The 16,620-nt window shown below is 44.8% G+C and overlaps 1 protein-coding gene across 5 annotated transcripts in view; it reads right to left on the bottom strand.

The window, feature by feature from the left end:
- Positions 1-16,620, bottom strand: part of Kdm3 (Lysine demethylase 3) — a 229,124-nt gene that overhangs the window by 165,199 nt on the left and 47,305 nt on the right. For 4 of the 5 annotated variants that reach the window (XM_069129086.1, XM_069129089.1, XM_069129088.1 and 1 more), the window contains exons 4-6: positions 13,410-13,604; positions 12,498-12,582; positions 12,134-12,222 (exon numbers count right to left, since the gene is read on the bottom strand). In XM_069129086.1, coding sequence (XP_068985187.1) covers positions 12,134-12,222; positions 12,498-12,582; positions 13,410-13,604 — 369 coding nt within the window. The remainder of the gene's footprint in view (positions 1-12,133; positions 12,223-12,497; positions 12,583-13,409; positions 13,605-16,620) is intronic. The other variant, XM_069129087.1, reaches the window with a different exon arrangement.

Here is a 16,620-nt window from a genome sequence, read left to right as displayed (position 1 = left end):
AGGACTCTTGAAAAATACGAGCTGAACAGTACAAAAAACACACATAGAAAAAAAGAGAAAAAGAATGAGAAGAGGAGAGAAGAAAAAAGCTAATTCAGCAAGTGCTGGCGAAAAAGTTACGTTTCACGGCAGTTCTTTGAAAAGTGGTAGCGCGATTAAATCGAGCCACCCTGTATACGCATTCATGCATAGTACACGCGTTCCCGTCGTTCGCAAAGAGTCGCAGACGCGTTTATGTAGACATTCGTACATATGTACGAGTATCTACGTATGCGCGCGGCGCTCGTCTCTCGGCACATGGCCGATGTTCTATATATAAGCGCGTTTCTATGTAAGCGGTGTGTGTAACGCCAACGGACCGGCAGATATTCCGATCGATCGTACCGGGTTATCTGACTGCCAACGAGAATTCATTTTCCCTTCCATTCGTCTCTCTTTCTCTGCAGGCTCGCTCGTCCACCCATACACCCACCCTTTTCCCTTCTGCCACCGTCTCTTGCTTTTCTTCCTTCTCTTGCCGTATCCGCGCTCCTCTTTGCTCGCTCTGTTTCACTCTCTTTTCTACACGCGTACATAAAGGATCTCGCGTACACCATCGCTCAAAAGTTTCTACACGCGTGAATAAGGGAAAGGGCTCTCGAATTTTTCCCTCAAATCGATCCTATTTCGCTCTGTATATCTCCTTTCAATTAGAGCCTCTTTGTCGCCGAATCTCTTTCGTGTCAGGTTTGTGGTTAGGACATTTTGATTAGGACTTTTATGTAGGTACATGTGTGTCATATCGAACATTTTTTCATTCGTTTCACCAACTACTATCCGTTTTATATCTATATTAATTTAATTAATTTAATTTATAATATAATAAGTTAATTAATTTTCATAACCTACAATGCTGCGCGTTAACAAATAATTTGATAGTACTTGTCCGTTTATTATAAAATTTTGTGATTTTTAATAGTGCACTCCGAAGTTGGCGCTGTAAACATAACCGAAAAGAATTCGCCTCGTACCCAGTGGACGTGTTAATTCAATCTGATAAAAGATAACCTCACTTCGAATAATTATCGTAAATAGAGCTTGCTCGGGCTTGCAAAAGGATTTAGTCAACAAGCATTTGCGCAATTCTGTTCGAATCGATGCGAAAGCGTCGTTCTTGAACGACATCGGTTTCCATGAGTTTTACCAGCTTATAAGTTCGCATATATTATCCAAAGGCACGCTAAATGTCTGCCGTATCTCAAGTACACAGTCGACAGAATTTCAAAGTCGTTCCTTTCGAAAGTTACGAGAAAAGTGTCTATACTTTCTTCTAAGAGTATTTCCTCGCCATATAAACGAAAGGAAGTTTCGATAGCTAACGAATTTTGCTCTCTCCTGGTTGCGTTTTGCGTTCTGTCACTTACCGGACACGTTAATCACGTTACGCGTGTACGCGTAAATAAAAGAAGAACTGGAGGAAAAAACGTAGGAGCAATAATCGAATTCGTCGAGAGTCAAGGGCCTTTGTTCTTTCTCGCGTATATTTTCGGTGCCTTCTGAAAAATTGAACCGTCCGCGTCGTTGTTTATCCTCCTAAATTTAATGGCGTTAAAACAAATACATACAGTGGATTAAAATTCAAAGAGATTGAGGTCGGACGCGATTTAACGAGAACAACAGTTTTCGGAGAATTCGAGGCACAAAGCTGTAAATTCGAACTAGTGACCATCTACACTCTGCTTTGAAGGAAACGCACGAGCGACAAATTACGAATTTACGTTGTTTAATATCCGCGACGTGTATGGAATCGAACGCTGCAAATTACCTTTTAATATTCCTAATACAACGAAGTTTATCGCGACGAAACTCGATTTATAATTATGGTAAACGTACTATAACGCGTACAGCTATAATGGAAATTTCGAAGATGAAAAATGGAAGGTTTGCGTGAAACGCTCCCGGTGTCGGGCTAACACGTATAATGCTGTAGAATCACTGAATCACGTTCTATTTTCTTCGCGGGTTGATAAGGAAATCGTATTAACTCCGCCATTAAAGGCGGAGGTGGCAATCAGAGTGGATCTTTAGCGATGGAACACTTACGTCTCGTGGCGCTGGAGCCGTGGAATTGAAACCAGTTCGAGCCGGTCACCGTGCTGCACGTTTATCCATGAAAAATGGCCGTCCGTTGCGTTTGACTTTCACTTTACTTGACACAGCACACAATCATTCATCGAGCGCCGGGGTTAGAATTAAAAATCGCGCGTCACGCGCCACGAGAAACCGATATACATGTATCGTATACGTGCATATACATATACATATATATCTATATACATATATACGTATATATACACCACCGGCTGTATCACGATTCTAAACGTTAAAATCCTGCACGCTCAAAATGCGACGTGTATCTTCACTGTGACAATCATTCCCTCGGTTCACTCGGCCTTCGAAGCGGGTACTTGTCGACATCGATCGAATTGATTCTGGTTACGAGCCTCACATATCGATAGGATCTCTCAATCCGTTTGGCTGCGATGCGACGACACTGTGATACTTCACGAGAGAGGATCGAAATATTCTCGAAATATTTGACGATTCCGCGCGACGCGTTTAGCTCTGGGATGCTCGGAAGATCGAGCTCGAAATAATTGGTAAATTCCGTTTAAAACGTTCGGACGGCGTATCGTAGTCGGTTAGAAACGCGGCGGCATCGTTAGGGAGCACTGCGTCTGGGAATGTTGCCAATTCGAGGCGCATTTCACTCGCAACTCGCATCTATCGCGTAAATCACAATTTCTTTCACGCGCGTCTCCGCGAACGGATTTATCGCGATTCGAAAGCACATATACATTACACACCACCGTTTTCGAACACGAGCCGAATAACTTTGAATTCCAGAGAATAACGTGAGAGCATCCGCGTCAAATATGGCTGGTTCTTGTCTCGTAGACGCGCTTCAAATAACACAACTGTGTCAAACTCGACAAGGGAAGAGCGGCCGGCAGTCAAGTTAAACCGGGATGATCGAACAAAATCCTCGTCTCCGATAAACTTCAGCCCCCGCCCATCATTCGTCCAACGAACCGAGAGCCGGTGGAATTTTCAGCCGACTCTAGACACGACGTTCGCGTGCCAAGGACGCGTAGCAAACTTCACGGCAAGGCGATCGCGAATCGCGACACCGCGTCAATCGTTGATCTTCTTCCCGAACCAGAGGGCTCCGACGGTCTTTCGCAGTATCACCTCTTTCTTCCTTTCCTCTCTTTCTCTCTCTCTCTCTCTCTCTCTCTCTCTCTATCTATCTATCTATCTATCTATCTCTATCTAATTATCAATCTATTCCTGGATGCAATTCTCTCGATCGGTTTTCTCCTGTGGTTTATTGCGCACCCTCCTCGTGTTTCCGAATCAGCGATTAACAAACACTTCCTATTTCCGGCTGAATCATAGTCGAGAACCAGGGAAAAAGCACGGAACCAACGGATAAAGCGCCGGCACGAAAGCGTCACTACCCGTACGCGCCGATACGACACGACGGCAATAATAGAAAATCTTTGGGGTGGGATAAGCCGCGAGGGTGGGGGCACGTTCACCCTCGAGACGACGACGGCAAGTCGACAAGTGTAGAGACAAAAGCGCGCAGACGATCAGACACGAACTGCGATACGCGCGGCCCGCAGTGCTGCCGTCTACTGGTGCTCCGTGAGCTTCGTGGAATCCTCTCTCCCCCACTACGCGTTTCTGCCCACAGCTCCGACGCCCGCTCCCGCTCACTGTCTCCGCTCCCGGCCTACGACACACCGACGCCCGATCACCCGATCCGCCGCCACTCCCTCCTCGCGTTCCCTTGCTTTCCTTGCCGGACCACCTTTCCCCTCTTTCCCCTCTTTACCGTTTCACTCTCCCGGTCCAACCTTCCGATCCTACTACCTCCTCCCTCGCCGCCCTTCTCTCCCTTATCCGTTCCATCCCGTTCCGTTCCATTCCGTTCCGTTGCTACGACCCCCATCTCGAGACCCTAGGCAACGAGCAGCCGCCTTCGAAAACCGGGAGCGTCACGCGACCGACGATAATATTGCGAACGTAGCTCGTTGATGCGTACCCGATAAACTCTCGGCCTTTTCCTCTTCCTCTTTTCTCGGTCTCCTATCTTCTATTATAGCTTTCTCTTTCCACCAGCCCAGTTTCAGCCTCCTATAACCAAGTACAGTCTCTCCGATTTCTGGCTTTACGAGAGACGTTCGGTAAATGAATTTCAAGCGTATGTATCAGCTTTTAGAGACTCGAATTACCTCGACATAAAGCAGAGCGATCGTTATGTCATGAAACTTTGGATCGAACAGCAAACCATTTGACAGTACAATTTCCCGTAGCGGGGAAACGCATCGTCACGATCGTTTGCATAATGCCTCGCTCGCAATCGAATTGGTCGGAAGATTTATCGAGCCCTGGCGCGTTCCTCGCTCGAGAAACGACGCCACAAGGAAAGAGAGAAAAGCCAGGGGAATCTTTTGTGCTTGGCTCGGCGCGATCTCACGGATCGACGGTATCTAGAGCAAGTTCGCATCGGTCGGGCTCCAACGAGTGCGTCTCGTGTCGAGTCTATGCTGTGTGAGAGTATCTCCGCTAATTTCACTATACCGTGTACGTGAACAGAAGCCGAGATTGTACGCGGAAACCCATTGTGACTTGGCCAACCGTGAACGAAATGGCTACCTTTACGCTTTACTGGTTACGGCTACGCGGAATTTATTGGCAATCGATAGGGTTCAGGAGCATGTGCCTTGCTCTTTTCGCCAAATCCTCGATCATTCCGAGTATCTAAATTTCTTTGGCTCGAATTCTGCATTTCAAATGTATGTATATACGTCTTATACTCTCCCTCCCTCTCTCTTTCTCTCTCTCTCTCATTCCTTCTTTCTCTGTCGGTGGACTCGATTCCATTCGATTGATAAAACTTCGGGTTCCAAGTGTATAAATAAAACGACGCGTTGAACGATCGGCCGTGCACGAGGATAGACCGCTATGCATAGACGATGAAACGCGGAAGGTAGGGCGAACAAGTCACGGAGCGTGGCGGCTTTATTTATGAGGCTTACAAAGTATCGATCCGGCACGTCATTCGGGAGTAGTTCGGCCAGCCGGGAACTTTGTTGTTGGGAACTGAAAGTTTCTAAGCGGGGAAAACTCCAGCACAAACAGGTGGAACGGGCGATGAAGGCCTTCTGGCGCCAGCCAATGCTACCTACGTACTTGCCTGTGTATTAGTGCACGTTACCCACACAGCGAGCCTAGGCTGCTGTACGAGGCACATCGATGTGGAACGTGCACGTGCGATTGAACCCTCTGCGCGTTAACAATATTGAGAGAGTCGGCGCGAGGGAGGGGCCACAAACAACCCTCCGCCACGAGAGATTCAAGGAGAAATTGCCAGGGTCAACTCCATCTATCGCGAGATGCTGCGGAATAAATGATCCTAAGCCCTACGATACCGGCCTCCGCTCTTTGCAAATAACTCTTACCGGAAGGGGAGGAACGTCGTTTCCGTACCGATCAGTCGTGCAATATAGTATAAGGATTTCGTTCGAGTAAAATATCCAGTGACGATTTATTACCGAAATTCCAGAGATCTATTTATTCGCGTCGAATCAAAGACGCCATTTCGTTTAATGGAAAACTGTTCATCAGGGACGCGTGAAAAATGATAAACTTTCGGGAACGTAAATATAATCGTTGGATAATTCACGGGGCGCGGAAACGAAATTCTCTGAAATACTTCAAGCTGAATAATTTGTTCGCGAACGCGTACCCGTGGTAGAGAGGAAGGGAGAGAGAAAGTGCGGTCGAATGCGGTATCGCAATTAATTTACGTGCTATTTTCTAACGAGCATTTCCGACCGATGCCTCTTTTTTTCGCTTCTACATCGGCAAATTTAACGAATTCCATTCCTCCTTTTCTCTATTTCCTCTTCTTCTTTTTTCTCTTCTCATGTTCTCTTTTTTTCGTCAGCGTAATAATTCGATCTTTGCAGAGGTCAGTCGACTTTTCGCCCAGAACCCTGGCGATTAAACTTTCATGAAACTTCCGATGCAAATTTAATTACCGCGAAATTGAGTCGCGCACAAAAGAAGCGAAGCGACGTGGAGCGTTTGATCGAATCGAGGAATTCCAGGACGAGAGGAGCGCGACATATGCACATATTCGATTTCGCTTGGAAACGATAATCCACTGACTCGTTTAAAAATGTCGGCCGTCTCGTCCTCGGATCGGACGAATCGATACACGATCCACCGCCGAATCCGCTATCGCCGGTAACGCGCTATTGCTAAGCGGAAGTATTTCCGTCGATACGGAATAAATGGGAAAGCTGGCTGGTATCCGGACAGGCTCGTTAACGATTCATAACCCCTACACTGCTTCGTTCGCGTATTTCGTCGATGTCTGGTCGAATGCGATTACGTAAGTTTATCTCTGAATCTCCAAACGTTCGAACGTAAACAGAATAAAACAAGAGTGAAAGAGGAATTTGCTCGGTCGACCGAGAGAAGGCGGCCAAATTTCGAGGAACGCGAGCCAGAGGACGCCGCGTCGTGGCGTAGTTTAAGCCTAGAAAGGGCGCAAAGTTGTTGGAATTCCAGACAGTCGGGGAACGAAATTCACCAATTTGTAGGCTGATGTTTTGCGTTAGCTCTGGCCGGGCGGCAGGGATGTGTTTCGCGCCAACCACCAGCCACCCCCACCATCGTGGACCCCCACCAGCCTGACCTGCCTGAGAATCAATACAGCTACCGACCGCCGCCCCAACCCCATCCAGCCAGCCATACCGTGCCCCACCTACTTTCCACGCTACGCACCCCCTTTTGCCATTCTCGAGTGCCGATTCCCATTCTGGGTTCGCAGCTTCAGAGCCCGACTTCCACCCCGTTCTCTCCATACTCTCGCGACCCTTGCCACTCTGCACGTTTCTCTTTCTGCCACTCTAACCCCTAGGCCTGCATTCTCCCCTCCCTTGATGCTCATCCCCTTCCGTTTCATTCGGATCCAGCAACCGCTCGACCGTCTCTCTTCTTTCCATCGGTATCCCACTTCGACCCCCAGGGGCGTCGGTCTCGCTCCACCTCGCCGACCAACCCCTCCACCTCTGTCCTCCCACGTGCCACGAGGCTCGGTCGTTTTCTTTGAGCCGCCGGTGCAGACTCGGCCAACCACCCCTATTGGCTGAACGACTCTTTAAAGCGGCTAGATACCCCAGCCAGGTATAAAGATGAGACGAGGCCGATGAAAATGGTAGAAGAGCTTCTGAAGACGGGGGGCGGAGAAAGGAAAAAGAAGGGTGAAAAAGCAAGGTGGAAACAAGAGGAAGTTTACGAGTCCAACATACCAGGTGAACTTGAGCAAAGTTCGGAGGAGGGAGATTGGCCGCCGGCCAACCCCCTTGCTCTCTCTCGCTAGGGTGTTTGCCCGATATTTACATTCGGATGAATCGGTCTGTCCACCGAGGGTATTTCGAGTTTCGGCCGTTGCGATGTCTGGTTTGGTGTTGGCATTCGTTTGGATTGTTAATTGAGCTGCCGGCGAATCGATGCTTTTCGCATGAGTGGAGGAAAAAATATTGGCCCGCGTCGAATCGTTAGCCGAGCTAACGAACTCGAAATGAAAGTCGTCTTCGTCTGACCTTACTTATCTTCTATTCTCCTCGATCCAGTCTCTTTTGTCTTTACACCCTATACATAATTTATATCTTATACTCGATAGAGGAGCAGGTAAAGTCGGTGACTCGTAGGGCTTTCGGCAAGAGTTTCCCCTCGCTAGCGAAGAAGGCATTTAATTGACGACTCAAAGACCCCTTTTAAAGAAGCTGTTCGTGGATTTAATGAGAAACACGAGGAACGGGACGCCGTTGGGGAACTACCAATCTCCCCCATCCCCTTTCTCACGTATAGGAACGCGTGAGTTGGTGTAGACCGAATTCCTTCGCGGGACTCGATATTGTTGGGAGATCCCATAGCGGATCGGGAAACGGAAGACGAAAGTGCGAGGGGAGATTGCACCGTTACGCGTCGGTGAAAAAGAACAAAATATAAACCTTCTTAGACGAATTTCAATCACGGACATTTCAACGAAGAATAAAAAGCTGTTGATTTATTCTCTTTGGTTCTTCGATTTGATCGATTCATTTTTGGATAATCGAATCAGTATCGATAAGTCAAAATTAATTATCCGATTGTTCTTTCAGAAATTAGAATTGATAGAGTGGCTTATGACTAACCGTAATTACGCTTTTATCTCTGATTTTTAATCGTTATCAAAGATAAACGAGCGATTAAATGGAAGGCAATACGTCAGTGTTTTAAAAATATCTCATAGAAGATGTTTTTGTCGTTTGAATTTTTCACAGGTGGAAAGTACAGTCAGGTTTTCCCGTAAAAATTCGTCGAATCGATCAGTCGACGATTTCTTCGTCCCGCGGATAATCCTTTTTATAAAGTCTCCACTTTATCTCGCAGTTTCCACGAAGCGATACGACGAAATATGAATGAACGTTTCGCGGAGCAAAGTGTTCGTATAAGCCGGGCAAAAAGGGAGGAATTCCCGTGGAACGTTCGAAAGGCAAGAGTTCGTTCACAGTGCAATCTTTAAAGTGGCTCTAATGGCTATTTCCAAGAAGCGTCTCGAAACTGGAGAGCAAGTTCCATTACGAGCAAGCAGTCGCTGGCTTAATCCCTTTCGGCGAGTTTTCGAACTCGTATAAGCCAGCTCGGAACTTCCTGACTTAGGGCTGTCGACCCAAAGTATCCTGCGAGTCACGAATTCCGCCAACTTTGCACGCAGCCTTCGAACCAGCTTCTACACTCGACGGATTCCAGTCTCACAACGGGACCGCAGAAACTGTTACGTCGCGATCTTCTCAGAAACTACGTATACGAGTTTCAAAGAAATTCGAAAACACGAGGAAAATACAACTGGAGCCTGTTTTTTTGATAATTTTTCTTTCGTAATATTCTGCTAGTTAATTATCTTGTCTTTTAAATCGATAATCTTTGTTATCAGAATTCGCTGATATATCACGAGAGTTGAAACGCGATCCATTAAAGATTAGCGCATTTTTTCTGATCTACGGATCCAACAATTTGATAAAATAGAAGTCGGTGAGAATTCACGTGGAACGCACGATATCTACATTATTTCATTCGCGTTACAATTAATATTACTTCTGTATTCGCGAAATTCCTTCGTTAAGCGAAATTAACATCAAACGTTTCATAGATTCTATTTGAACATTACGTGTCACTTAGTTCAATTACCACCGTACAATGGAATGGAAACATTAACAACTGTTATACAAGAAAGTATATTACTAACTTTCCACTTGTAAAATACCATCTATGATAAAGCTGAAATAGATTTGCATGTGGAACGTCGCAAATGAAAGTACAATAAATAATTCTTGCGGGTTAGATTTTAGAAGTAATTTCATGCGGGTCGGGGCAAACGGTTGATATAATCGCGGAGCTGGAATAGATTTCGCAGAAATGATTTATGGAACAGCCAGTTGGCAAAGGAGGGATCGAAGAAGAGGAGAGGGGGAGATTCCTCTCGCATTAACGAGATTGTTAGGTCGATGGATACAGAGAATTCGGAGTTCTCCGTAAGAAGTTTTTCTCTCGCGAGGTAGGAAGAAATTTCAAAGATGGAATATCTCTTTCTATAGACGCTGGCAACTCCGGTGACATCGAATTCGAAACTTTCACGGAATTACTCGCTAACGATAGAAAATTCCGGATCGTGGAAAGTCGTCGGGCCGAGCAACCGGGGTTAACGCTTCGACTTTACCGCGATTGAGACACCGAGCAACTCTGAAAAGCGACTTCTGATTGCCGTTTACGAACCTACCGTTTTCAGCTTCGGTCGATCTAGTTTCTCGTTCAATTACCGATGTGATTAGGTTGCTTCGAAGATTTCGTCGATTCTTAATTTACCAGTAACATTCATCGGGAAAAGAGATCATCCATTTTGCCAAGAAACTACTTTATTGGATGCAAGATTGGTTTACGAGAGGACATTTATAGAAGTCCGTTCCGAATATACAGGTTATATAAAAAGATTTCGAAACTTGATTAGCACCGAAACAATATTCCGATTATGTTGTCGAAATTATATATAGAAGTTACTTATATAGATATTCATTGCAAACGTACTTTATTGAGCTGATGAAATTATTTAAGACCATATATAATTATTCCTTATATTAATAACTCTTGATATTTAGCGTGACTCTATCTTTAAGACTCTATTCATAGGTGTAAATGTATTCGCGATAAATAACTCATAATCGGTATAGCTGTTTTCAGATTCTAAAACTGTCGTGATACACCGTGTAACGAAATGAAGTTCGTCGAAGACGAACAGCGTGGCTGAAAACAAAAAAGGGAAGGGGAGGGGGGTGAATCGAGAATGCACGGTGACGGAGATTGTCCCTTCGAAGGTACCGTCTGGTATGTTCGATTGCCGTCTCGCCAGGAAATCGAGCGAAGAGAACACGAAGAAGGTGGGGCAACCACGTTCACGACGAACGGAAGTCGGCCGCCAAGGTAGCAACGGACTCTATTCCCGATTCCTGAAAGCTCGAGGGTGCCGCAAACACGACTTTATTGATTTCCCGCATTAAAGGGAAGCAGTCGGTTCGCACACAGAATCACGTGCTTTCGCCAAATATTTTCCACTTTTCTTATCTATTTTTTCTTCCTTTCTTCCTTCACCTATATAATGACCCACAAAAGTATTCGAAATTTAAACACTTCGCCTGTGTTCATAGGAACACGAATGTATATAACGACATACGTTTTGCGCTGTTCAAACAAATATCTTGTAACTTCTGCGTACATGCACTTTCAGGTTTCTTCCAAATTGTATAAATATCGAACCTTGTTGCAAAATGTTTCACGCAGGACAGGTAATATATTCATAAACTGCTTCTACAGGTATTCGAATACTTTCGCGAACACCCGCATTTCGGCGGTATATAGCGGTACTATTATATCTTTTCAAACCTAGCGGTTTGCCACGATTCGCGTCTTATCTGCCACTGGTCGATATACATATATTCAATGACTGTGGAAAAATTAAGAAATCTCACGGTAACGATGTCACGGTAACGAGCGATAAGGTGATAACACGCGGTACGATAGGTTGGAAGTTACATTGCTCATTATCTCGTAGATGCGAAAGTGGTATTCAAGGACGACAGAATTTTCGAGCCAATACGCGACAAGCTTGTTTACTTATCGAACGATTTTTGTTCTTTTCTACGTGCCAACTTTGTTTCGTGTATTTTTTTTTTCTTTTTTTTTTTGGCAAATAATTGGGAGAATGAATTTAAACGAAACGAATGTTCGTCAGCCGAAGAACGTGTTTTCTTTGGGGACGTAAGTTGCCTCTCTATCGTCGGAAGAAAATTTACTCGAGTCATGTCGATCGACCAGAGGGGAGCTATCTTTGCAGAAGTTACATGTTTACTTCGAGGAGGTTATCGCGCTGTTCAATTCGTGACTCGAAACAATCAGTCCCCTGATCGGGGGAACTTGCGAACACGTCACGATCTTGAGCAGGTATTAATCAAGATAACGATACTAATCAGGTAACGAGTGACCGGAGTGGGTCCGTTTCTCATGTTGTCTTTGAAAATCTTTCTATACCATCTGCTTCAAAGTGGGGACTCATTTCTCTACAGCGCTGTACGCCGACAAATAATTGTCATGCAATTGTAAAACTTTAAATATACGAATTATTGTAAAATATCATATAAATAATTGATTTTTAGTCCCACTTTCAAGGTGGTATCGTACAAATAAACTAACAGTACGTGTCGATTCGAAAGCAACGATTGTGTTAACAATAAGAAAAAAGAAAGAAACTGCACAAAAGCGTTGCTTCTCTTATGTACAAGAATCGAATGTATTGTACAACTGCGTTACGAAAGAACAACGACGATAATATATCAATCCTGATGTTTCGACTTAATAAATAAATTCGAAAGAGAAACGAGAAAAATGGAAAATGTGGTATGACACATTGCTCTTGCCGTTTATATTATCGTAAACTACATAGCGATTTAATAATAGAACGGAATTGAATTTCACTCACCACAACAAGCGCGTGCGTCAGAGCAGTCGATGACCTCGACCTCCTCGGTGTCATGCCGACGACCTCGCCTCTCATGATGCTCTCGACGACTGCAGAAAAAGGAACGAGCTAAAATTGACACGATGTTCTATCTCTTTTTTTCTCTCTTCTAAAAAAGTAATATTCGCTTCGTAAAAAGAAAAAAAAAAAGAAAAAACATTTATCTCTTACAGCCACTTCTTAAAGAATTACGTTCTATTCCATTAAAACGTAACAAGTTTATTTCGTTAAAAAGAAAAACGATAGGGAAAAGTTGGTTTATCCGTCTATCGGAAAGATACGATTCCGTGCGATTATTTCTAGCGAATATTATTCGTCGACTCACCTCCATCGCCAATCAGCCGCATTTGTACTAAACTAGGGTCCTCGTTGTGATCCTCGAGAACCGTGTCATCGGTGACAGTCAAATCCTAAAAATTGCATCGCAGAACCATGAATAAGCAATAAAAACAGAAATCAATCGTGATTTCGTATTCTGACATTTTGGATTTATTGCGCTGCTCGAAACTGTTCCTCGAATCTTAAAACAAATATCATCGTATATTAACTGTGCTAAATACGCGAGAGACGATTTATTATAGACAATTGCCATTGATCGATGAATGCTACGGTCCGCGAGGTCTCAAATAAACATCGAGCTGGGAATTCCTTCGGAAAGGAAGCAACGATGCGAAAGCGTCTTTCATTTTCGCGTCGACTCGATCCATAGATCGAGACATTAGACTAGTTTCGAACAGTGATAAATCCTTCTCACAAGCAATTTACGGTTCTTGCGGGTGTTTGAGTGGAACAGCAGAAATCGAGTAATATATGTCCCCGAGCAAACCGTATTTGTCAATTTAAGTGTCAAAGGTTGTTCCAGTCGATGGACTATCGTCTCGTTGAACCGTATCAACGTAACTATTCCCGTCAACGAGTCTAGCGAATCGATCGTAACGAATCTTGCGTAAAACCTAATGGAGAACTGTTTCGGAAAGTGAAAGTCTCTACGATCTTCTGATTCTCTGCTCGTAACTATCGTCGATCAAACGATAGGATTCATGAATTTTTATGGTCTTTTTAATTCTTACGAAAGTACTCGAATGCCAATGAAACGTTAAAATGTTTACACATTTATACACAACCAACAATTTACGTTTCACAAACATAACACGTGTAATACGAACGTAAATGTTTTTCAAGGTAAGCGTTCGGATACTTTCGTGACCTAGTGTACGTGGAAAAAAGAGGACGCTACCTTGGTGGACTCGTTGTAACCAACGATGACAGCGGTGTACCATTGCGTAGTGCCCTCGGCCCGATAAACCTCGACCCTGAAGCCAACTAGAACGCTCGGCGTGGTTAACAGGATTCTCTGGCCATCCTGCATTTCTGCCCATCGCCTGACAGCGCTTGCCCAGGGCACCGAGCCCTTGGTCAGCTCCCAGTCCTGCTGCAAGAACAACGATCGGTTGAAGCGTCGTTATGCGAGGTTTTATCGAGACCTGAAGTTCGAGTAGAGAATCGTGTAATGCGCACGTACAATAGTTTTCCTTAGATCAGCGCGTTCATCGAGTTTTGCAAGGGATTTTTTAATTTCCCATAAACGAATAGGAATTCGCAATGAAACTGCATCACAGGTTGCTCCGGATCCTCGTTCTTTGGATATGTTTGCATCGATCGACGCTTCATATAAATTAAATTACAAAACATAGAAAAGAAACTAAAAATTGTGAATATTTTGGTTGCCACGATACGGATCGTCGTGATTGTAACAAAGAAAATATCGTCTGTCGATGATTGGAGATGGAGGAGGAGGCGAAATAGACGCAAGTTCGCCATCGATCGTCTTCAACGAGCAAAGCAGTTGTTGCTCGAAACGGTATCCGATGCCTGACCTCGTAATTGGGTGATTAATTGTTCCCTGTTGGCGATTCATTGCGCGTGCCACGCCTTACCGATCAAACAAATCCGATCTGCGCGTAGTCGACTCCGTTTCGGTTTGGCCAATTCGTTTATTCGAATCGATAAAGCGTCTGGTAATTGGTAAGTCGAAAGTGGAAAGTGGAGAGCCACAGGGGCAACAAGCCGAGAGGAATCCAGTCGAGTCTAGGACGTAACAGCTCGATCCTTCGGAACTCGAACGATCGATAAAGTCGTTTCTCTGCTCGTGTCGTTCCACGACAACTTTTTCCTCGTTGATACTCTCGCGAACACACGAAGTACATACTTACACAGGCGTTCGCCGAGGAAGCGTTGCGTCAACGTCTCGTTACGTCATGATCGCCCTGTTACGTCAGATGCGTTGTGCAATCACGACGCGAAGCATGACGGTGATGCACGATAATGGTAGTAATATAACGGCAATTATAACGCTATTACCGAAGCGTCGAGAGCGCTTAACAATTTGCCCGACGTTCCATGTAATATCACCACTGAGTGGCCAAATCAACGTCGTTTCCTAGCGACATTTCGCCGTGCAACGGTTTCCTATCGCGTGTGTAATCATCCGTTACAAGAACTCTCAGCTTGGACTTTGGTCGAAGAATAGAAAACTAAACGATCGACAGTGAAGGATCGACCAAGTGGCAAGAGTAACGCGTCGTGAAAGTCGAGGACAAGGTGGATGAGTACATGCGCGACTCACTGTACATATTTCGAAGGATTATAACCATAAATCTTGCTCTTATCGATAAATCTTTAGGACGCAGCGCGTGTAATCTTACGAAAGAAAAGATGCGAAAGCTGTAGTGGCGGGTTGCATCGTTGTATCGCGGACCGTTAGGCAAAACGGGAATATGTTGGCGCCTTGCGTTGGCCGTTCTCCAACGTTCGACGATGTTGGTGCACGCGCGGTGTCAACACGAGTCACCGAACCGGCAGCTGCCAACGAAACAAGAGCAAAGAGTAGGGTAGCTGTTGGAAGCTTCACGCAAGTCGCGAACGAATATCCACGTGATCGCTTCTTCCCGGGCGTAAGTACGTGTCGGCGCGGCACGGCGCGATTACACGGCTCCCTCGGTATGCGTGTTGCTAGCTATGCGCCTCGAAACAGCTTGCAGAAAGAACCCGTTGCATTTATAGTTCAGGGTCAGCAGACTCTTCACCCTTTTGCGGTCCAGCCAAGCCGACCAATTTCTTTTCTCCTTTTTCCCTTCCTCTTTTCCTCTCTTCTTTCTATTTCAACGTCTTCTCTTTTTCACGACTACTCTGCGCCTCTTTCTTTGCACCTTTCTTCTTTCTATATCCTTCAGGTTCCTCTTAACTTCATCTTGTTGTTTCTTTTTCACCAGTTGGACTTTGCTACGCCATTGTCGAAGCTTCTTTCTCGTCCTTTTGTGGCACGCCGCGTCGTTGCAGCCATATACTTTTTTTTGCTCCTTTCGCTTTGTTCACTGGAAACATTCCTACGTCTTATTTTTCCTTTTCTTCCGTCGCTTTCTTCTTTCGTTCCACGCTTCTTTCTTCTTTCTTCCCCTTTTTCTAGCTTGTCCTTTCTCTTTTTAAGATTCTGTTTTGTTCTGGCGAAGGAAAAGTGCAGCTGCGGCTATCAGAAATCGATAATCGAATGCGAAGCCGGTGATGGCCAAGCACGAGCAATTTCCCGTAACCCTGATGAAATTATTTCTGCCGTGACATTTTTTTCTCTCCTTCTATTTATTGCGCGTAACACGGTGAAGTTCAATTGTCAGGCCACGGGATCATTTTATCGATAGCCTGGCAACTTTCCTTTATACGCTGCTCTAAATAATTAGAGGATCGCTATTATGAATGGCTCTAGTGCATCAACGAAGCGGATAAGAGGCAAAGAAGTCTTACAATAGATCGATGGATTCACCGTTCTTCGCGTATATGCTGCATCCATTCAACTATTTAATGCTATCGACAGAACTGCTGCGTTTTAGTTTTTCCCTGTCTCCAAAACGTTTTAAACACTACATAGTGTTTAACATTTCCTCTACCTGGAAAACATTTTCTCTACCTTTGTAAAAACGAACGAAACAGCTAGCATTGGATTTGAACAAACATTACTAGGTAAAACGAGGATACTTTTGGTTTAAAAAGAAAGAAAAAAGAAAACGAATGCAATTCCGGACACGGTTTGTCGTATTTTAGTAGCGACGTTCGCGTTAAAGAGAGAGAAAAAGACCTTAAAAGGTAGAAAATTTAATCCAAACAGACAGAAAATGACGAGAGACACGCTATTTTCCTCATCAAGTGGAACTATCTGTGCGGTAATCGTCCTCGATACGTAACCAGCGGAGATAGGCTCGCGAAACTCCGGTGCAGCTGATCTCCTGACCACGGTCTTTGTGCAACTTTTCACCGCACGTGAACGACTTACAATTCGTTGGCAGCCGAGAAAACTTTTAACGGTAAAAGTTCCGCTAGTTTAATTACTTGGAAACAATTCGCCGCATCCGCGTCCGTCCATTCGAACGTAAAAACTTTTCAAGCATGCTCGCCCT

This window comes from Bombus flavifrons, chromosome 15 (assembly GCF_040668555.2).
Source record: "Bombus flavifrons isolate JBK064 chromosome 15, iyBomFlav1_principal, whole genome shotgun sequence".
Classification (NCBI taxonomy): domain Eukaryota; kingdom Metazoa; phylum Arthropoda; class Insecta; order Hymenoptera; family Apidae; genus Bombus; species Bombus flavifrons.
This window is presented reverse-complemented; position numbering and strand designations above follow the sequence as displayed.